At 45.9% G+C, this 23,320-nt stretch overlaps 1 protein-coding gene across 7 annotated transcripts in view; it reads right to left on the reverse strand.

Moving 5' to 3' along the window:
- Slc22a4 (solute carrier family 22 member 4) overlaps positions 1–23,320 on the reverse strand; it is a 67,343-nt gene that overhangs the window by 25,015 nt on the left and 19,008 nt on the right. For 4 of the 7 annotated variants that reach the window (XM_074057222.1, XM_074057221.1, XM_074057224.1 and 1 more), the window contains 4 exons: positions 18,991–19,094; positions 16,033–16,187; positions 7,563–7,734; positions 2,676–2,802 (listed from right to left, as the gene is read on the reverse strand). In XM_074057222.1, coding sequence (XP_073913323.1) covers positions 2,676–2,802; positions 7,563–7,734; positions 16,033–16,187; positions 18,991–19,094 — 558 coding nt within the window. Of the gene's footprint in view, positions 1–2,675; positions 2,803–7,562; positions 7,735–15,384; positions 15,431–16,032; positions 16,188–18,990; positions 19,095–21,292; positions 23,301–23,320 lie in introns of those variants that run through there. The other 3 variants (XM_074057223.1, XM_074057226.1, XM_074057225.1) reach the window with 3 other exon arrangements.

Raw genomic sequence — 23,320 nt, forward strand, 5'->3', positions numbered from 1 at the left:
GTAGTTCTGGGGCTTGAACTCAGGTCCTTCACCTTGAGCCACTTCACTAGCTCTTTTTGTAATGGGTATTTTCGAGATAGGGTCTCATAAAGTATTTGCCCAGGCTGGCTTCAAACTGTGATCCTTCTGATCTCTGCTTCCTGAGTAGCTAAGATTGATTACAGGCATGAGCCACCAGCGCTTAGCTCTATGATGTTTTCTTTCATCTGTGTTGGTCTGGTCTCTACAATTAGACTATATACATTTCTCTTTCTTTTTTTTTTTGTTGGCAGCACTAGGGTTTTAACTCAAGGCCTCATGCTTGCTAGGCAGGCGCTCTTACCACTTGAGCACTCCACCAGTCCTTTTTCTGTGATGGGTTTTTTCAAGATAGGATCTCATGAACTATTTGCATAAGGCTAGCTCTGAACTGCGATCCTCCTGATCTCTGCCTCCTAAGTAGTTAGGATTATAGGTGTTTATTGGTATTTATTGTTTATGTAGTATCAGGCTAATAAACACACATCCCTGAAAGGCAGAAGTGTTAGACACTCTCGGTGCTATTTTTGTATCCAGTTAAGTTAAGTAAGACTAGAAATGGATTTTTTTTTTTTTTTGGAGTTGGTGTTTGAACTCAGGGCTCTGTGCTTGCAAAGCAGGTGCTTTACCCACTTAAGTCATGCCTCCAGTCCATTTTGCTCTGATTATTTTGGAGATGGGATCTTGTGATCTATCTTCCCTGGCTAGCCTCCAACTGCAATCCTCCTGATCTCAGCCTCTCAAGTAACTAGCTAGATTATAAGCATGAGCTGCCAGCACCCAGTTGGAAATGAACTTCTTAATTTAAAGGGCAAAGGATCAAGGATGTCCTGGAAGCCCTTTGACAGCTTGGGTTCCTGGCCACTCTAATTAAGCTTCCATCCATGGTCCTGATAGGCAGGGATAGAGGAAGCACTCAGGGTGGAGCACAGGCACGCTCACCATTCTCTGGAGTCCTGCTTCCTGGGGTAGCCAGTGGTGCAGACTTCAGCAGTGGTACATACTGAAGTGACTGTGGCATCTTCTTCAAGTGTCCTGAGAGTCCCCTACCAGGAATGCTAAGTGAAGCCTACTGTCCTGGCATGGACCTGCTTCTTTACTTGCTCTCTCTCTCTCTCTCTTTCTCTTTCTCTCTCTCTCTCTGTCTCCCTCCTGCTGGCACAGTGTCCACCCATTGGATCCCTAGTGTCTCCTACCTTATGTCATCATTTATCTTTTTCATCTAACCCTCTTGCTCTCTTAATTGCATTCTCTGCTCATTTAGCATAGAACATGTATTTCATTTCTCTTGTCTCCTCTAGAGACCAGCATAGCATATCCTTCCTTTCACAATGTGTGATGCTTCCATGGAATGCCAGCTTTTCCTCATGGCCATGTGCCTTCAGGGTGGAGCCTTGAGCCTGTGCTCTCAGGCTTTAACGCCTCAGACAGGACACATAGCCAAACTAAAGATACACATAGCTTCCTCAGCAGGCTTTTGTTAAGATTCAGGGTGCAGTGGGGAACGCAGGATGGAATAGCCCTCAAACACATTTTTTTCCCATTTAATCTGGATATTCAAAAATCATCAGTACTTAACCATCTCAATGGTTTGTAGCAATGCCAGTAAAAAGTTGGTAATAAACTCATAAAATGAAGGAAATTGCTTACTAATTACTATTTTTTGTGGTGTTAGGGATCAAACCCAGGGCCTCACACATGCTAGGCAAGTGCTTTACCACTGAGCTACATCCTCAGGTATTGTACTTAATTTTTAAACAGCCCATCAAAGTGGATTTAAAAAGAAGAGATCGTGTTTTGCTATATTGCCCAAGCTGTTCCCAAACTCTTGGGCTCAAGAAATCCTCCTGCCTTGGCTTCCCAAGCAGTTGGGACTACAAGTATTTGCCACTGAACCCAGCTGGAGTTTTTTTTTTTTTTTTTTTTTTTTGTGGTATTGGGGTTTGAACTCAGAGCCTTGTGTTTGCTGGGAACGTGCTCTACCACATTAACCATGTCCCCAACCCTTGTTTTGCTTTAGCTATTTTCTGGATAGGGTCTTGTGTTTTTCCCCAGGCTGGCCTGGACTACGATCTTTCTATTTATGCCTCCCATGTAACTAGGGTGGTAAGTACATGCCACCATACCCAGTTTTATTGATTGAGATGGAGGTCCCACTAACTTCTTTGCCTGGGCTGGCCTTGAACCTCGATCCTCCAATCTTCACCTCCTAAGTAGCTGTGATTACAGGTGTGACCCACCATGCCTGGCCTCAGCTGGATTTTATTTCAGAATATAATAATTATTGTGTTCCTAGTGCAGTATCTGGTACACAGTGGGCACTTAACAAATATTGAATTAAATAAATTACATAAAACCAATAAGGCAAAAAGAGAAAAAAAAAAAAAACAATAATGCACACCTGGCCGGGCACCAGTGGTTCATGCCTATAATCTTAGCTACATGGTAGGCTGAGATTGGAAGGATCACTGTTGAAGATGAAATAGTTCGTGAGACCCCTATCTCCAAAACAGCCAGAGCAAAATGGAGTGGAGGTGTGGCTCACGTGGTAAAGTACCTGCTTTGCAAGTGTGAAGACTTGAGTTTAAATCACAGTCCCACCAAAAAAAAAAAAAATGCACAGTTGATCTCAAGAAGAAACATCTGCAAATGCTTACCTCCACCGGATCGAATATCACTGCTGGTGCAGCTATCTTATTCATCTTTGCAGCCTTTTGGATGATATCTTCAGCCTCTCTAAATCTTCTCTGGGATATCAGCCACCGGGGAGATTCAGGAATAAACCTAGAATTCATTTTCTGTGGTTTATAATTTTTCATAAAAGCAAGGTTTGATACTATCAACCTTAAACTTCCCCTACATCATCTCAATATTATAAAATACTACTTTGTCTCTTTTTAAACTACACATATTTCGGGCATAGAGTGTGACATTTCAACACATGTGTACAATGTGTAATGATAGGAGGGTCTTTTAAAAGATCACCAGGAGGGTGATCTCATCTTATAAGATGAGAGTTGTTTATAGGAATAAATAAAAAATCCTTCAAGTTTCAAACTTCTGATCAAATTGCAGGACCAATCATCAGTTGTGCTTGAGACTAGGACAGACCATTAGGGATGACCTTAACTGTGTGTGTGTGTTCAAGCCAGGGGAAGAGGCAGAAGGCCATCTGAAACTGAATAGCCAGTGTGGCGTCTAAAAGAAACACGGCCACAAGTGTCAGTGTCGCAAGACAAGGACGGTCTTTACAGTCATCCATTTCCAGGAGGTTCCTGATGCTCCAGCTAGTGCTGGTCACGTGCTTCTTAGGCGTAAAGGACGGCCAAGGGACCTGTGCTCCCCAAGCTTTTCCTTGCCATTAAAAGGGGAAGGCAAGGGCACTGTCGCTACCCAGAGGCTGTCTCCATGACTTTCAGCAGATTCCCTGATTGGTCAGTACCCTAACCACTTTTTAGCTGAGACCCCATGTTGTCTTCATTTTTAATGTCTAAAACTTAATTTAAAAAGATTAAAGTCTATACACATTTATAACTGATGTTTAAACACAGTTGCAAATATATACTACTCTGTTCTCTCCTAACTTTTATTTCTTAGACTCTTTTAGGCATTCTCCTGCCAGATTTTGTTTTCCTTGCCTACACATTAGTACTTAGTTATCCTAGAAAATAAATTACAAGAAACAGATACTGTGGCCTCCTACAGTTAATAGGCCTCAAAGTTGCACAAGGAATTAGCTCAGAGAAAAACACAATGTATCAAAGGCCAATCCCCAGCAACCTTCCCCAACCTACCAGCATATGGGTTGGAAAATGAGCCCAGTTTGCACTTTTCATAGTCTGTCCCTAGTTGGTCCCTATAGAGAGCTGCACTGTCCAACAGAAACTTCTGAAACTTCCTGTATCTGTGCTGTTCAACCCAGTAGCCTGTAACCACATGTGGCTATTGAGTGACTAGTGTGATTGAAGAAATGAAAATTAGCTTTTTTTTTTTTTAGTGGTCCTGGAGTTTGAACTCAGGGCCTTGTGCTTGCTAGGCAGGTGATCTACCACTTGAGCCATGTCATCAGCCCAACTTTATTTACTTTTAATTAACTTTAATCTAAACAGTCACATATGGCTGGTGGTTATCATATTAGTACAGAATTAGAGGTCTTACCTCACAGGCTCTATATACGTCATGGATGTCTCTACCTATGAGTTGCATCTTTCCCCAGGCAAGTTATGCTTAGAAATATTCTACCTTCCTTTCTAAAGCCTCTGAGGGGCAACATTGGCCTCAGATTCTTAATATTTAATCAACCAGAATTGCAAAGTTTTCTCCCTTTTGCATTTATGGCCTTCTTCCCCACCCACTATTCCACCCCTAACATATGTAGATACTTGCACCTGTGGCCATTTACTGCCAAGCCTTTTAAATGGAAGTTGAGACATAATAAAAAAAAATTCCAAACCACCTGCAGTGGTTCTGTGTAGGTTTCCCTCCCATTCCCAGCCCACTGTACTCAGGGTTACTGAACCCTACTTTCAAATTGCCTTGGTATTTTGTTGTACATCTTTAGTCTAGCTGATAATCTCAAAAGCTAGTGGAGTGCTAAGTGAGATTGCACGCTATAGTGTCTCTGTAGATTTATTTCAGACGGACAGAAGTAAGGTATTGCTGGAGAGTCTATCACATCCTGAACAGGTGGCAGGTACACTGCACCCCCCACCCCCGCCATTACCTCAGTCCACTAGCTGATGCATAGTGCTCGAAAAAGGCCCACCCTCAAGGACGAGATGTTGACAAGAAAGTTGTTTTGTTTTTGCACAAAAATAAAAAGATTGCTGGTAAACTTCCAGGATGAGCAGTCAGCTCATGAGTGCTGCCCTCTGACTGCCCTCTGTGCAGGGCAGTCTTGTCCTTGGTACAGTGTGCCCATATCCAGGTGGACCAGCCCGTGGGTAACAGAAAAAGAACGCTCCTTAGGGCAGAGTGAAGCAGCTTCTTGTGAAATGGGCATTCCTGCTGGAACTCTGGGTGCTGCTATGCTCTGCAGTCCTGAGGCAATGAGGCAATGAGCTGCCAATCTCTTATGGGCCACCAGAGCTCTTCTGTTGCTATCCTATGTCTGTCTGTCTGTCTGTCTCATAGAATTATATAATAATAAAGTTTACTCCGATGTATTTTTAAAGTACTGATTTTCTTGGGCCAAAATGACAACCACAGCCAGGAAACATAGATTATGAAACTCACTCATCTGCAGAGGCAGAAAATAACCTTGTCTTTTGCCTTGGGTCACCAACATCTTTACCAGTAGACTTAGTTAGCAAGGGGGTTGTGGAAAGAGGGACGGGGAGGATGTGAGGAGGAAAAGGAGGATGATTGCTCTCATTTCAGAACACTGCTCTGCTCTTGTAATCTGGGTCTGCTGACCCTCAAACTGGGTTCCAGAGGACACTTCCAAATAAATCAGGGTAATACTAGCTTTTAAAAAACCCTCAAATTCCAGGGAATTAAGAAAAACAAAAAGTTCTGTCTCTACATACCACCCATGCCCTCACCTGTACATACACCTCATCCCCAAAACTTACCCTGGTAAACTACAGCAACCTTAGAGGTCATGAGAAGACAGTGGCTTGGAGTAGTCCTTGTCTGAACAAGGCCAAAATGGGCTACCTGTCAATCTGTGAGTGCCTAACAGCTGCAGCAAGGTAAAGGATCCTCTAGACAATGTCCCAGGTAAATGTGACATGGCAACCTTGATGTCTGACCTAAACTGTGAACTCCCAAAGAAACTTTTATTATATGATCATGTAAGCAGATAGAACTCAAGCAGTTCAGTAAAGCCAGTCACTACTGGAAGATTTGATTTTGACATAATGAAATCAAACCAAAAAGAACAGAGAAAGAGAAACAGCCAGACCTACCAATAGTAGAAATTCCCTTTTCTTATTGAAATGGAAAAATTTTAAAAAGGTAGTGGAGTAAGGCTGTGACATTATTCTTTTTTTTTTAAATTTTTTTGTGGTACTGGGGCTTGAACTCAGGGCCTACACCTTGAGCGACTCCATCACCCTTTTTTGTGATAGTGGTCTTGGAACTATTTGCCCAGGTTGGCTTCTAACCATGATCCTCCTGATCGCTGCCTTCTGAATAGCTAGGAATACAGGTGTGAGCCACTGTGCCCTGCTCCATTATTCTTAATCTGTTCTTTCACCTAAAATCTCCAGTTAGTCATATTGGGGAAGAAGGCTAGAATCTCCAAACTTTGTTAGTCACATAACTGTTGTGTCAAAATTGAGTTGGGGAGGGGCTGCTGGGAGTTCAGCTCAGTGGTACAGCACTTGCCTAGGGTGCTTGAGGCCTTGGATTCAAGAAATAAAAAAGAGTTTGAGTTAGGGATTGTGGGAGAAGAGACTACTTCTTTAACAACTCTTTAAACAAAAGTAATTCTCTCTTTCTCTAAAATAAAGTGGATTATGGGCTCACACCTGTAATCCTAGCTACAGGCAGAGATGAGGAGGATCATTCAAGGCCAGCACAAAGAAATAAATTAATAAGATCTTATCTCGAAAATATCCAATACAAAAAAAAAAAAAAAGAAGAAGAAGAAAAGAAAATATCCAATACAAAAAAAGAGCTGGTGGAGTGACTCAAGTGGTAGAGCACCTGCCTAGCAAGCATGAGGCCCTGAGTTCAAAACCCAGTGCTGCCAAAAGAAGTAACATAAAATAAAATTAAAAAATGAAATAAAGCAGATAAAAACCAGGCACACCTTAAATACTAATCATCATGAGTAATCACATGTCTCCTGGTATCCAAGGGGGCTTGGGGATTGGGTCTAAGACCCCCTGCAGATATCAAAATCCTAGCTGCTCACGTCCCTTATATAAAATGGCATAGTACTTGCAGGTACTCTATGCACAGCACCTGTATCCCTGGAATCGCATCTAGATTACTTGTACTACTAACACAATGGACGTACATGCTTTGCAGGGGGTGCTGAAGATTAAGTCTTCTCTGCTGTAGCACTGAGCTACTCCCAGCCCCTTAATACCTAACACAGTGTAAATGCCCTTTAAGTGGTTGTTATACAGTATTGTTTAGGAAATAATAAGAAAAAAGTCTGTACGGGTTCATACAATATTTTGCCATCCTCTGTTGTTTGAACCCACAGGTGCAGAACCCCTGGATGCATAAGTTTGACTGTACTGTAGTTGGATAGAGAAAGATTTTCTAGAGAGAGGAAAGTGCCAAAAGCAGGGGGCAAAGTTAAAAACAAAACCCAACAATGCCATCTCCACAAACAACAACAACCACCAGCCAGAGCCTAGAGTGGGGAAAGCCTGGGAGAGGAAATTCCTGAGAACAGGGCTATTGGGGATAATGGACAATCAAACCCCAGTGCATAAAGAGATGGCAACTCTTCCAGCTTCTGCCTAGCCTCGGAAGGCTCCCGGGCTAGCTCCAGTGGGGGGCTCGCTGGCCCAGCTAGGTCACACCTCCTCAGCTCCAGGTGCGCCTGCAGCTGCAGAGGGCTGACTGGGAAGAGTCACACTCACCACCACAGCGGGACGCACAGCACTCCAGGCACCGTCAGAGCCAGCAGCAGCATCCGCCAGTCTCTGATGAAGTAAGCAAACAGTGGCAGCACCATGTAGCCAATTGCAAAAAACGTGCACACGCCTAACGTGGAGAATATAATGCGAACTGACTTGCCAAGAATTTCAGTTCCTGTTTAAAACAAGGGAGGAGCATCAGCATTTTAACTCACTTTAGTATTTGTTTTCTGTACCATTACCTGCAAGTTGGAGTTCAACCCATCACCACTTAGAAAAGAAAAAAGGATTTTTGTCTCATGGCCCAGAGCTGGAGTATCAGGGTGGAGGGAAGGGGGATGGAATCCCAGACTTATCAACCTACAGATGAGTGGATTTTTCTGAGATTTTTAAAGAAACTATCACATCCAGCCTAGGAGGTCATCTTTTTTAAGAATGCCACACTTTCAGAATGAAAGACCTGTGTGAGAATCAGTCTTTCTTGTCCTGCAGACAAGAGGTGGCTCTTTGAGGGGCTGGGTGGGGTAAGGGTGTGGTTAGCCTGCTCCACAACTCTCAACTGTAAGTAAACAGACATTGGCCCGTCAGGAAACTGTGGCATGTTCACAGTTTCCTAGCAGTTAGGACTCCCTGCCCCCCCTTGAGTCCTGAAACATAATAAATAGCAGCCAGTTGGCTCTGGCCATGCCCAGAGCAGGTCCCCAACACCAGGAATCACTTCCCCCACAGCCTCACTGTGCCTAGGGATCTGCCCCAGGCAAAGTCAGTCCTGTCAGACCCAGACAGAAAAGAAGGAGCTGTTCTGCTGTCCTTGTAGGCGACATTCCTGGAGCAGGCCACACACCCAGTACAAAGGCCAAGACTGCAGGAGGTTGGCACTGTTTAGGAAAGGTCGGCTGGCAGCTGAGGGCACCTGCTCTGCATAGGGCCACAGTGGATCACTTGGCACCAGGTCTCCCAGAGATGCTGCCTGTCCCTCAAGCTCTTTCTCGAGGCAGGGAGCCCAAGCACAAGCTCCTCTTGTCACAGAGCTCCAGGCCCTTCCCAGAGTTTGCTCTGGGTCCTCTGCCTCAGGGACAGAGATGTGGTCAACCGCCATGGATCTGCCTTTTTTATGAGATCTGCCCACACTACAGAGAAGTAGCCCAGAAAATGCAACACAGACAATTCCAGCGTCATTTAGCTTAGCTTTCTAGAGAGAGTTCTTAGTCCCCAGCACAGGTCAAGGAATTAACTCCAGAGAAGCAGCCATATTATCACTTCTGCTGGTCTCCCATTCCCAGATCCTACCTGTTCCTGTCCCACCCACCCATTCATTCTCCCTCCCTTATCAGAACTGAGCGGCCTGCCTCAGTTGTTCCCTCTTGAGCAACTATTTAAAAAGCCAGACTGATAGAGAGGGCCTCTTGCATCCCACAGTGCACACCATAGCCCTAGCCCCCCAGGGCCTATAAACTCATTTCCAAGATGGGGCTTGACTTCTTTGAGGATCATGAATGCTGTTTCCTGCTCTTTTCTTGCTTTGTGAATTATCTTTCACCATGCCCTAATTCCTGAACTCTGGCTATGGTTATGATATGACTATGAATTCAGGGTGCTTTATTCCTAAAATTAATTAATTTAATTCCTAAATTAAGAAGAACAGTAGTAGAGAATTTGTTAAAGTGCACAGGACCAAGTGAGACTCTTATAGAATTATGAAGCCTGAGGATTACTCCTTATGCCTTCATAACCTTGATAAAGAGAAAGAAGTTGCACCTCTGGCTCCTGGACAGTCTTTCTTTACACTTGGATTTTAGACCAGAACAGAGTTGTTATAACCTTGCAGAAGACCTGTGGGGAACAGAAGCTTTGTAAACCAATCTTTGTCCCTTCCTGTGGAACAACATGGATGGTAGAAACACAAATTTTGTTAGAAGAACTACCTTCTGCACTCTAACTCTTTTGGGGTTTGAACTCAGGGCCTCATGCCTGCTAGGCAAGCCCTCTACCACTCGAGCTGTTCCACCAGTTGCACTCTTAACTCTTAGGCAACCATCCTTCCTTAAACTTGACCATCAGCTTCACAGCTAGCACTTTGCTGAGTTGGTGCTTTGAGCCACATTCTACTCTAAGTGCTTAAATATATTATCTCTTTGATTCTTCACAATAATTATATAAGAACTAGAGTTGTTCCTATTTTATACATACTCAGCTGAAACTTAAAGAGTTAAGTCCACATGCCTAAATTCAGTCATCTCTAACAAGTGTTGTGGCCAGGATTTAAACCATATCTGTTTCACCTGAGGGTTCTAGTCTGGTCTTCAAGAAAAATGTCACCCGGGACAAAGCCTTGGTCCTTTAAAGCGATCCTTAAATTGAGATTTTAGTGGAGACACAAGGAAAGATGGGTGAGGCTGTGCACCCCCTAACCCCATGCCCCTTCAGAAGCAAGAATTTGCATTTTCCCTTCCCAGTCTGGTTAACCAGACTAGAGGCCAACCAGTGCCCTCTGGGGATCACTAGGAGAGGAGTCCAAGTCCTGCAGATCCCTCATGGCCTGCAGCTGTCACAGGCTTTTCCGGTGTTCACCTGGCAGTGAGACAGGTGCCAGTGGTGCCTCCTGGCCCCGCTTATTGGGGACCTCATCCTTCCTTCTCTGGCCTGTAGGTTTTTGCTCCTAGGACAAAGCCTAACTGGACTTGGTCTGGTTGGCCTCTGAGTGTCCCCTGAGAGTGAAACTCTGACATCCATGCCAAAAGCCATGTCCTGGCCAGGATGAGGGCCTGAGGAGCCCTAGGAGAGTGTGTCCATTAGCTGTCACCTCCATCTGACAGGCTCCTGTCCATGTAAATCAGGCTCTTCTTTGCTAATCAGTCTCAAGAATCACTAGGCACATTTCACATGGAGGCCAGGGCTTGTGCACCTCCATGAATGACAAAGGAACCTGCAGCAGGAAATGGAACTGAGACATACAGCTGCTGAGATACAGGGGGAGGGCTTTCCATCAGGCACAGGGAAAGAGCAAGGGCTTTTGGCTAAGTCCCTACTAGAGGGACTTTCATGAGTCCTGCTTCATGGAGTTACGGATGTGAGAACTGGTAATGTTGCCAATCACCTAGCAGTGTGACTGGCACATGGGAGATGCTCAGGAACCATTTATCGCTTTATCCTGAAGTGTGCAGGTGGCAGGGGGATGAAAGAAAGTACAATGCCTTTGACCTAAAGGGATTTCAGGGAAAAAAGGGAAGACCCTTTGTTCTCCTGAAAATGCTCAGAAATCTCATCAAACTAATAGAGGATCTTCTGCTCAGGGCTTCCCCTGTCTTCTCCACAAATCTTCATCGAACAGTCTAGTCAGAAGTAACCTTTTCTATCTCTGCTTATACCCACCAATGTTATCTACCAATGTCCTCTTCCCAATCAGACAGTGAGCTAGCTCCCTGTGAGTTGATAGGAGTGAGTCCTTGCTCCTGCATGGGTCCTCCTGCTTCTTCTCTTATTCTGCACAGTGCAAACAAGGGACTCCAGCAACTTTTGAACATGTTTTCCTACTTATCCCTCCATTCAGCCTTTGAAGATTTTAAGGCAGTTTATAATTTAAATACAATAAAACATAGGCAGGTGCTGGTGGCTCATGCCTGTAATCTCAGCTACTCCGGAGGCAAAGATCAGGAGGGTCATGGCTCAAAGCCAGCCTGAGTAAATAGTAGTTCACCAGGCCCTATCTAAAAAAAAACCCATCACTAAACAGGACTGGTGGAGTGGCAAGTGGCTCAAGGTGCAGGACATGAGTTCAAACCCCAGTACCGCAAAAACAAACAAACAAACAAAAAAAAACAATGGTAACATGAAAGGTGAAAGTAAAATACAAAGAAAAGTGAGGCAGGTGGGGTGGTTCAAGCTGTAAGAGCACCTGCCTAGCAAGCATGAGGCCCTGAGTTCAAATCCCAGAACCACCAAAACAAAACAAAAAAACAAAGGGAGGACTGGTTGGGAGGGGAGGGGAGCAGAAGAAGAAGAGGAGGGGAACAAGGGAGGGAGATAGGGAGTGAATAAGATCAAAGCAGATTTTATGCATGTGTGGAAATCTCATCCCAAAACCTATTATTTTGTACAATAAATTAGGTGTTTTTTTTTTAAGAATTAAAATAGCTGATCACTTTGAAAATAATCTGGCAGTTCCTCAAAAGGATGAGCATCGAGTTACCATATGACCCAGAAATTCCAGTTCTAGGCATATACCGAAGAGGGCTGAAGCCATATCCACACAAAAACTTACACTCAGATGCTCATAGCAGCAGTATTCACAACAGCCCTGAAGTAGAAATGACCCTGATGTCCGCTGACTGATGAATACATGACCAAAAGGTGTAGAGTTCATACAATGGAATATTGATTCATATTGCAACATGGATCACTCTTGAGAACATTAAATGACAGAAGCCAGTCTCAAAGGATGATTCCATTTGTATGAAGTGTCCAGAACAGGCAAATCCATAGAGACAGGAAGTAGATTGGTGGTTGTCGGGGGATAGGGGAAGAGGGCAATGACTGCTAATGGGTGGAGGGTTCTTTTGGGGATGATGAAAATGTTATGGAGCTTGAGTTGATGATTACAATCCACTTTGCAAAACACCACTGAATTGGACACTTTAAGAGTGAATCGTGTTATGTAAAGCTATTATTTCGGACTGAATATGTCCTTCCTATTATTTATACTTGAAGTCCTAACCCCCAGTGTGGCTGTATTTAAAGTAAGGGAGAAATTAAGGGTAAGTAGTCTTAAGAGTGAGGTCCTGGCAGGTGCCAGTGGTTCACGCTGTGATCCTAGTTACTCAGGTGGCAGAGATCAGGAGGATTTCAGTTCAAAGCCAGCCCAGACAAATAGTTTGCGAGACCCTATCTTGAATAAACTCATCACAAAAAAGTGCTGGCGGAATGGCTCAAGGTGTAGGCCCTGAGTTCAAACCTCAGTACCGCAAAAAAAAAAAAAAAGAGCAAAGCCCTGATCTGATAAGATTGCTGTTTTTATAAGAAGAAACACCTAAGTCCTGCTTCATGAACTCTTTTCTCTTCTCTTTCCCTCTCTGTGTCTCTCTCTAGTTGCACTAAGAAAAAGCCATGTGACTACACAGGGAGGAGGCAGCCATGTGCAACCCAGGGGGAGACCCCTTACCAGATCCCATCCTCTCTGGCAACTTGATCTTAGATTTTATTCTCCAGAACCATGGAAAATGAAATTTTCTTGTTCAAGTCACCCCACCTATGATATTTTGTGATAGCATCTCACTCAAGTAGATTAAGACAAATTATATTTCAATTTAAAAACACTTTAGTTGCTGAGATGTAGCTCATGAGAGAGCACTTTACTAGTACTCATGAGGTCCTGGATTTGATTCCAGCACTGCAAAAAACAAAATTAATTATGTGGACATTTGAAGCTGCAAAATAGATGTACTTAAATTTCAAATTTGCCAAGCTTCCTGGTAGCAAAAGTTATAAAGGAAGATGCCATCAGTTACATACTTATCAAAAGGGAAACATCTAGAAATCAGAAGAACCAAGGCTTTAAGTGGCTCAGCACGTTCAAAGAAATATCAAATGAGAGGCTGATATTAGAGGTACTAGAAAATACTGAACCAGTGAATCTGTCAAGACAGGAGGCATTAACTTTTCCTGCAGGAAACCCGTAAGCAGTTAGTTATGGGGCATGAAAAGAGGATGCTTCTGGCCTTTTACCCAGAAGCCTGTGGGCAAGTTGAGGGCATTGTTGTTGAGAAGCAGTGGGAGATTGTGGGGGAGCTAGGGTGTGGGGAAAGTTAGTGTCTTTGGCCCTGAGTGTGAATGCCTCCTAAACCAGCATCATTCTGGCAGCACCATGACTGCGGAAGCATCCACTTTATGTTGCATTGGGTAGCATTAAGTTTTCCTTGCCTTTTTAAAATTTTTATGGCTCTGGCAAGTGATGATTTTTATAAAGCAGCATAATAGTGCTTTGAGTGTAATTCAGCTTCCTGAGTTAATGGGAAGACTCCAAAGCTTTAGATTATCATTAAAAGCCTAGCCTACCCTTCCCGAGAACCAAAAGACAAACGTGCAGGGACAGACAGAATTTATTGGCCAAGGCTCCACCCTTTGGTTTACTTTTGTCAAGTAAATGCTGCTTGGTTTCAATTCAGATCAAAGGAAAAAAGTAAAATGAATAAAAATGAAATAAACCCTGGAATTTGGCTATGTTAGTCCTGCAACACCAGAGAGCGCTGTTGTGCTGTGGGAGCCAGCAGCCACCTTGTCCTTGCACTGTGTCCTCCCACCTCAGGTGCCTACCAGGGGAGTTCAGCTGCTCTGGGTTCAGAGACACTCTGAAACTTTCAGAGTTCATACCAAGACCCAAGGTTCATACCAAGACCCAAAGTTAGCAAGTCCTTGCAGATCCCCTTAGAACAAGAGGTGTAGACCTGTGCCGACAGGAAGTTGTCTGCCCCCAGCGTTTGGCCCACTGATCGCTGGTGTGACACATGTAGGCTTAGTCTGACTCTTGGCCTGGCTCTCTTACTCTTCTCAGCCACATGGGGAGTAGGAAAGACAGCACATAGAAGTGCCAAGGCCAGCAGAGCAGACCTATTCTCAGGAGCCTGGGGTGTGCTCGTCCACTCTCATAGGAGAAGCTCCTGAAGAGGCAGGTCTCATGCCACAGAATCTGGGGGTGCCACAGTCTGGCACAGATCTTACCTCGCTTCCAATCCTAGTAAAAAGGCGGTTCTGACTTCACTATGACTCCCTATCCTTCCATCCCCAAGCGTCCTTCAGGTCCTCTTGTGATAGGGTCTGCTGATCTAGGGCACAGTCACTTGTTTGGGGAGGCCTGTTTAGTTTCTGGGGTGGCCTGAGTGGAGCCATGTGTGTTGAGCTTTTCAGGAATTGGAAAGGTCACTACAAGGATGGATCCTGGGGCTTTAGAACTGGAGAATCACAGGCTTTGTGATGCCCAAGAGCCCTCTGTGTCACTGGAGACATTGGGCATAAGGAAGTTACAATTTCTGCGCCAGGTCCCTCCTCTCTCTAGTTTCCAGTACCACGGCCTGTTGCCTCTTTCCTGTGTCTGCTACATAAGCAATCTTTCCTTTTCTTTTTTTTGCTTTGGGTTTTTGTTTGTTTGTTTGTTTTGCTTGAGATCTTGCTATGTATCCCAGGCTGGCCTTGAACTCAAGATCCTCCTGCCTCAGCCTCCTGGCTGCTGGAATTACAGGAGTGAACCACTATGCCCAGCATTACAAATGATCTTAAAGAAAGATCTTTCCCCTGAAAGGAGAAGAAAAGCCCCCCCTCCTCCCTGATTTCTCACACTGCTGAAAATGTGCTATCTGCTAGGAACATGTGGCTTTCACATGTGCTCTCTCTACCCCTTTTTCTCCCTCCTGCCTCCCAGGACACTAAGGTTGGACCCATGGCAAGTGGCTCTTCACCAAAAATTAAGGAAATAGAATTTGAACAACCCCATCTTGGCAACCTGACAGAACACAACGTGATGCTGTTGCCTTTGACCAGCAGAACACCACATCTCCAGAGACAATGAGTCAGGCTCTTGAAAGCGACCAGTCACCTAACCAGATGCAGGCTTTTGAGAGAAGGACTGTTATACTTCTGTTAGAGGGACTATTAATAATGACACTGGGACAACAGTGATAAACTGGTACAGTGCTGAGCCAAGCAGAGTGATCACATTAGCGATGATAGTTGCTGTCTGTTTTGTCGTCTCTTCCCCATGTGGGGAGGGGGCTCAGAGAGTGCCCTGGGGGCTCCCACTCCTAAGGATGACCCTGGTCAACTTGCCTGAGCTCACCTTAGTTCCTTCCCAGAAAAGCTGGAGAGTGCTCTGGGGCCTCCTCAAGCATGGTAGCTGATGGCTCTTCCTCCTCCAGAAAGACACTCCTAGCAGTAGCCTATCAGCAGAAGGACTGCTAGCAGAGCACAGTGCTCACCCTGCAAGAGCTGATATTCTCTGAGGGGTGGGCTCTGACTCTGGCAGGGCCAGATCTAGCACTGAATTTCTCCATCAAGCAAGTGCCTTTCTTGCTTGTGTACCCACCACACCAATTACCCTAAATCCCTTCCTAGGTTACCAGGCAGGAGCCTTAAGACTTTACAGCTCAGATCAAAGACATTCCTGGGCTGTGTCTCCTCCAGGACCCCCTCTTCTGGGCTCTCACAAGTCCTGTGCTCCTGAGAGTGTGTGTCAGTTATTGTGTGCTGGTTCTTACCAGCTCTATCTCCTATTTGCTGGTCATATTTCAGAGCCCAGCACACAGCTGACTCTCTGGGGGAACCCACCCACTTTAACTGGCTCAAGGAGCCCATGGCTGCAGATCCTTCCCCAACATACATTTGTCTGAGCTTTATGGAACTTTAGAGACACAGCCCAGTGGCTCCTCCTTCCTGGCCTTTCAGAGGGTTGAAGGGAGGAACCCTGTGTTTCAGAATCCATTCCTACCTAGTATGAAGGCCACGACATAGTTGGAGATCTGGCCCATGCCCACTATAACAAATAGCACAGTGAACATCTCCCAGTTGATAGAGAAAATCTGCAGAAAGCTGAATCCAGTTTGCACAGCCATGGTTGCAAAGAGAATGTTCTTCCTGCCAAACCTATGGAACACAACATAACATAAAACATGAGATGTACAGGTAGCAGCAAGGTGGTAACTCAGGGTGTGTGGCAAGCTGCACATCACTGCACTCTCAGAGCTCAGACAGATTTTCAACCTGACACCTCCTCCCAGCTTCCTCCCAGGTGAGGCCTCTGACACCCACCTGCCCACTACATTTTGTGATTCTAAGCTTCCTGTGCAGACCCCTTATCTCAAAAAACACTGAGCAGATTATGCAAAGACCACGTGGAAATCTGCTCTATAGAGTGAGCCACAGGTAGAAGCTGCCATCACACTTCTGGAAAGGGGGTACAGCACAGATTACAGATACTTCTTAGAAGAGCAACATGGGAATTTTGTAAACCCAGAACCAAAAATCCATCAAAGGTAGTGGGTTTTTGTTTTGTTTTGGTTTTCTTTGGTTTTGGTAGGATTGGAGTTTGAACTCAAGGCTTTGCACTTTCAAAGGAGGCACTCCACAGCTTGTGTCAGACCTCCAATCCATTTGGCTCTGGTATTTTAGAAACGAGGTCTCAAGAACTATTTGCCTGGGCTGGTCTCGAACCAAGATCCTTCAGATCTCTGCCTCCCAAATAGCTAGGATTATAGGCATGAGCCACCCACTCAACCACTGGCTGAGGGCAGTGGTTTTTAACCTTGGCTGCACTTAGAATTGCCTCAGAGCTTAAAAAATATACTAACAGTTCCTGACTCAGAATTTTTTTTTTTTTACTTTACCATGGTGCAAAAGTGATAAACATTCAGTACAACCTTACTTCTTATTTGGATCTTTTCCCAGGGCAAGGATGTGCAGTGTGAACTGTCTTTCAGTGTTGGGCAATATCAGTGAGCTAAGGACCCCAGGCGTCATGAGACCACAATAGGAAACAGCCAGTGCCTTACAGTGTGCTAAGCTATGATATTCAGTGTTAGGTGTACTTTCGACTTAAGATATTTTCAATGTAGGGTGAGTTTATTGGGACACAACCCCATGGTAAGTCAAGGACCATCTGTACTGATGTTACTGTACCTTTTTTTGGTGGTACTAGAATTTGAACTCAGGGCCTTGAACTTTTTGGGCAGGCACTCTACCTCTTGAGCCATGCCTTCAGCCGCTTTTGCTCTGGTTGTTTTGGAGATAGGGTCTCACTTTTTGACCAGGCCAGCCTGAACTGTGATTCTCCTATTTTAAGCTTCCCATAGTTGCTGGAATGACAGGCGCCTGACACCATGCCAAGACTTTTCCCTGTTGAAATGGGATCTTGCAAATGTTTTTTGCCTGACTAGCCTGGAATCACAATCATCCCAATCTACCTCCCAAGTAGCTAGGATTACAGGCATGAGCCACTGGTGCCCCGCTTGCTGTAGCTATTTGTTTTTTTCTTTTTTTTTTTTTTTTAATAGGGTCGGTATTTATGTCTGAATGTCTCAGCTGTGGTCCTCCTATTTGTTTCCCTCATAGCTGGAATTACAGGTATGAGCCACTGCGTCTGGCTGCCACTCCACTTCTTGAGAATCTCTTTGTCTGGGATGCAGTTTGGGTATTGGGATTTTTAAAAGTTTGCCAGAAGAGTGTAAGGTGTAACTAAACTTGTAAACCACTGCTCTACAGAAGGTGTTGCTCTCAGTCATCCTGTTAGTGACACTATAGTTGGTGTAAGGGCTAATTTCACATTCTGGCAGTGACCAATCGCCAGGATGGAGCACAGGTAGGATCAGAACAGGCCCTAATCCCATTTTTCAAAACTAAAGGGTCAGGCCATTGTCTCAATATTCCACTGGGTTTGTGTTACTTACTTACTTAATTAATTGCAGCACTGGGGTTTGAACTCAGGGCCTCATGTTTGCTAGGCAGGCGCTCTTACTTCTTGAGCCACTCCACCACACTTCTTTTGTGATGGGTTTTTTCAGGATTGGGTCTCTCAAACTATTTGTCTGGAGCTGGCTTCAAACCATGATTCTCCTAATCTCTTCTTCTTAAGTAGCTAGGATTATAGGCATGAGCCACTGGTGCCTGGCTGTGCTATTTTTATTTATTTATTTTTTTGAGACAGGGTCTTGCTAACACAACCCAAGCTAGTCTAAAGCTTGCAATCCACTTGTCTCCACCTCCTGAGTGTGGGGTGACAGGCATGGGCCACCACTCCTGGCTTCCCACTAGACTTTGATGCTGGGGGAGGGACAGACATTCCTCTGGGAAGCCCTCCCAACACTGTAATTTAGCACTCCAACCTTCTCTGGCCACCACAGAACATTTGGGGCCAGTGGAGCATATCTGGAGTACTGCAATGCCGTCTCCTGCAGCCTCTGAATTTCAGGAAGCCCAGAGCCAACTAGGGTCAGCTCTGCGGCCCCAGGGTTCAGCAAAGGCCCAACCTTCAGGCCCAGGGAGTGCATAGCTAGTGCTCACTGTCTGGCCTAGCTCTGGCTGATGTCCTCTCCCTGCTCCCTACACAACTCATGAGAGTTGGGGGTGGAGCGGGGGACAAAGGTGATGGTAGCATTGTGTTCTGTCAAGGGATTTGTGGCATAAGGACTCCACTTTCCGGTAGGGTCAGGTGCCCTTCAAACCAAAGCCTTGGAGTACAGGTTGGGAGACCGGAATAAAAGTGGGTCCAGACTAGAGTGCTACGGGGCAGGATGAATAGGAGACATCAGTGCTCCTCCTATCACTGACTCAGTGACCTAAGAGTACTCCCCCTCTCTGTGCAGAAACACCAGGAATTCATTTAGTCCAAACCCAGGATAGACAGTGAATAGATAAGGGGCCCACTCCCACCTTCCTCACCCAGTGTCCTTACCTGTCAGACAGCTGGCCAGACACGAATGAGCCAAAGAGCACGCCTACAAAGAACAGGGAGGTGGTGAGGGGCGTCTTCCAGTCATCTTCACACACCAGATTCCACTGCCAACAAGACAGGCGAGCATGAGCACAGCCATCCAACAGGCCCAACCCCAGCCCTGCTCAGCTCTGAGAGACCATTAGATTCTGCCAGGAATGCTTTCCAATTTGTGCCAGGCTGTCGCCCTGTGCCAAGGGCATATGCCTTGCGGCTCTGGCCTTGACTCCTAACTCTACCATTCGCTGGGACAAGTAACCTGAGGCATGTCATGCCCCCACTGAGATGTAGCTTCTTCTTCTGACAGGGAGGGTGATGGCTTGGTCTACTTCCATTATGAAGCAAGAAGCCAGATGAGGCTATGGCTATGACTGGTGACCCCTCGCAGTATGAAGCAAAGGAGACCCAGCCGCCTTAAGAGGCCACCCAGCATGGAGGAAAGGGGTTTGAAAAGCCCAAGGGATGGGGTGAAGGGCATGGGCGCTTGGTCCAGGGGTAAAAATGTTTGCTTGTCCCCCCTCCCACCCCCTTGAAAGCACAAGTGGTCCCAGGAGCTCTGTGAATATTTTTAGAGCAGACTCCTCTGGGAAGCTCGGCACTCCTGGTCTACTCACACCTAGACCAAGATCTGGGCATGATCCAGGACTCTAGCAAGCTGGGACCTACCCACCCCTCTCCAGGCTTCCCCTCTTCCCTTCCTCCACCTCTCCACTCTCCTTGTACCCTGCCTTCCCAGCAGTGTGATCCCTCCCATGCCTCAGGGCCGGTAGGCCACTATTGCTTTTGTAACAAGTCTCTGCTGGTAGATCCATAAAATGAGAGTTTCAGACACTTTTGGTTCCCAGCTCTTGACTGAAGTCAATTCAGCAAAATCTCAAGGGAGGTTGCAAAGACTTCAAGTGCATTCAATGCCCTTACATTTATTTTTTAAAAATAAGCAAATGCTGCCGGGTGCTGGTGGCTCACACTTGCAATTCTAGCTACACTCAGGAGGCAGAGATCAGGAGGATCGTGGTTCGAAGTTAGCCTGGGCAAATAGTCCCTGAGACACTATCTCGAAAAAACCCATTACTAAAATAGGGCTGGTGGAGTGGCTCAAGGTGTAGGTCCTGAGTTCAAACCCCAGTACCGATAAATAAATATAATAAGCAAGTATCTATGAGCATTTGGGGCATGAGGTGGAGGTGTTGCTGTCTGTGGCAAGATCACCCCTTACCTCCCTTGCACCCCCAGCTCTCCTCCAGTTCCCCTGGGCGGGGTGGGGGGGGGTTGAGGGGGATTCCTGCTTCCATGGCCTTTGCAAAGCAGTTCAGTTTATTCCTAGCACCTGCCCTGAAAGTGTAGCTGACTTAAATGAATTCTGGTGTTTATTCCACACCTCATTTTGCAGCACAGAGAGGTGTTTCTAAAGACACACAAAAAAATACAAACCAAAAATGCTAAAGGCCCTCAGGCAAACAGAAAGTCAAGGGAGGCAGGTTATGAAAACCAAGCAGAGGTGAAGCTGAATCCGGAGTCCTGCCCAAGGGTCTTCCCGGGCCAGATCGAAGTCCAGCTGGGATAATGCAGCTCTGATTATCCCAGCTACTCAGCTCCCCGAAGGCCCACAGGACCCGTACTGACCAACTTGCCTCGCGTGCCTTCTTCTGAGACCTGAGCATGCCCTATACATTTCACAGAGTGCTCTGTGATGGGGACAATAACGTCCTCAAGAATTCCCCTGTCCTAGGGACCACAGCAAGAGTCAGGGAGCCGTGCCCACAGGCTCCAAGCCACGTGCCCAAGCACAGCTCTGCAGAAGAAAACAACATGGGTTAGAAACCCCAAACTCTGCCCCCAGACAAAATCCAAGGGCCAACCTGCTATAGTTTGAATGTCCCCACCAAAATCCATGCTGAAATTTAATTCCATTTTAAGGTCTTAAGAAGGTAAAAACAATCCAATCACGGTATTTGGAGGTGGGGAGGTAATTAAAGTTAAGTAAGGCCACAGGATAGGGCTCTAATCCAATGAGAACATGACTTCATAAGAAGAAAGCCAGGCATGGTGGGGCATGTCTGTAATCCCAGCTATGAAGGAGGCACAGGTAGAAAGATCTTGATCCATGGCTGACCCAGGCAAAAAGCAAAACAGTGCTGGGAGCATGGTCTCATAGCACAAGGCTCTGGGTTCAACGTCCAGTCCAAAAAAAAAGAGGAAGAGGAGGAGAAGGAGAGGAAAAAGGAGAAGAAAGACCTAAGTGATCAAGTTTCCTCTCTCTCACCATGTCCTGCGTTGCCTTGGGACTCTGCAGAAAGTCCCCATCAGTAAGAAGGTCCTTGACCTTCCCAGTCTGCAGAATCTTGAGTTGAATAAGCCTTTATTCTGGTATTAAGTTATAGTGACAGAAAACAGACTAAGACTTCTGCGGTTCCTGAGTGGCCCCAGAGAAAGGGCAGTGAGCACTTTAATTTTGTTTAGTCAGGGTCATGTGCTCTGCCAGCCCACAGATCAGAAGCAGAAGACAAGACATGTGGCTGAATTAATGGCTATCTACCTCCAAAACTGACTGGCCAAAGCTTTGGAAAAGGGACTGAGCCTCATGATGAGGAATGCAACCCATTTTTCAGAAGAGTAAACTCAGGCTACTCTGAGATTATGATTTTTCTAATGTCATAGCAAGCAAATGGGCATGCTAAATACCAACAGGGCCTCAGAGTCCAACCTTGAACCCGGGTCCTGCTTTGGCTATGAACTCCAAAGACTAATTTCAAAATGAGCATATGAAATACGGCTACCCCACACTTCTTTAAGGAATGTGACAGCAGGAGACAATTGCTCCAGGACTAGAGGTAGGAGGCCTCCATCGCAGTATTCAGCCTTGGGCAGAACCAAGAAAGTCTCAATCAGGCCTGGCAGAGATTTTGCCATGTCTGTCATCAACCATTGTCCTTTCACCTGCAGTTGAGCAGAAAAGTGCAATATTCCCAATACAACACCCTCTCTTTTGGGTTTTCAAAAATTTCCCTGTCAGGACCTTGACTTAGGGAGGACAAGCTAGGACTTGCTGTCTACAAAGGAAGGAGAAAGACTGTCAGATGTGGAGCCAGGCTTTGCACGAGTGAAAGAAATGAACAGGGATGTCTACCTAATCTGCAGACCTGCAAACTGAAATTGCAGGACCCTTGTTCAAAAATTTACAATTTCAAAATGTGGATAGAAGAGCACTGGGACAAAGGGTGTGGCTCTGTGCGACTGCATGGGTTGGATGCTCATGAGCTGGTCCTGGCAGTGGGTCAAGCCTGATCTCCATGAGGCAGGAGGTTTTGTGGTGTGTGTGTGTGTGTGTCTGTTGTTGTTGTTGTTGGGGAATGAACCAAGGGCCCTGGGTATGCTAGGCAGGCACTATACCACTAACCACATCCCTAGCCCTTTTGTTTTTATTTTGTTTTTGAGATAGGGTTCTCTTTAGCTTTGCCTGGACTGGCCTGGGACCCATGATCTTCCTGTTTCTACTTCCCAAGTGGCTGGGATCACAGACATGCACCGCCATTCCTGGCTACAGGAAGGACTTCTGAACTGGGGTGCTGGGAATAGTGAGGTAAGGGTCAGCCTCCCATTACTCCCCTTTCTTGAGGCTGTGCAACCACAGCTCTGTGTCTTACTTGGCTCCATGAAGAGGGCTTCTTAGGAAGCCCTGCCAACAGCATTTGTACAGCACAAAAGGAGGCCAGCCATGACTACACAGTGACCACTTTCCCCAGGCCCAAGCAGGATGCTGTCTGCCTTTGAAGACCCTGGTGAAGGTAGTTAGACATCATGCCTGCCATGGCTGATCTAGGGCTGGGATTTCCCTTGGGGAGTTACTGTGTCAAGGCACATATTTGGAAAACTGTGAGGAGCCTGGAAATAGGACACAAAAGTGCCCAAAAAAGTTCCAAGTTGACTCAAGGGACTGGAGTCCAACAAATCAGTTGTCAGCCCAAAGAGAAGCCCTTTCCTTCAAAGGGCTGTTCTTTAGAAAGCCCGGCCCTATCTGCCCAAGCCCTTTAGGATTTGAGGGGTGTGCCTTGGGAGCCCCATTAGCCAGGGCCCAGAAAACTCCCTGTGGTTAACAATCTCATGGGAGATCAATGGTCTCCATTGGAGACCATCTTTCTCTTAATGGGATAGAATTGTCCCTGTGGGTCCCTATACATCTAGGTACTCACTGCACACAAATACACACATTGCCAGAGGCTCAGAGGCTTACAGTCGATGTCCTGGTGAGGAGCTGGCTGGCATTGCTTTAAGCCAAACAGTAACAATTTCA

Source organism: Castor canadensis, chromosome 16 (assembly GCF_047511655.1).
Source record: "Castor canadensis chromosome 16, mCasCan1.hap1v2, whole genome shotgun sequence".
In the NCBI taxonomy this organism is placed as follows: Eukaryota; Metazoa; Chordata; class Mammalia; order Rodentia; family Castoridae; genus Castor; species Castor canadensis.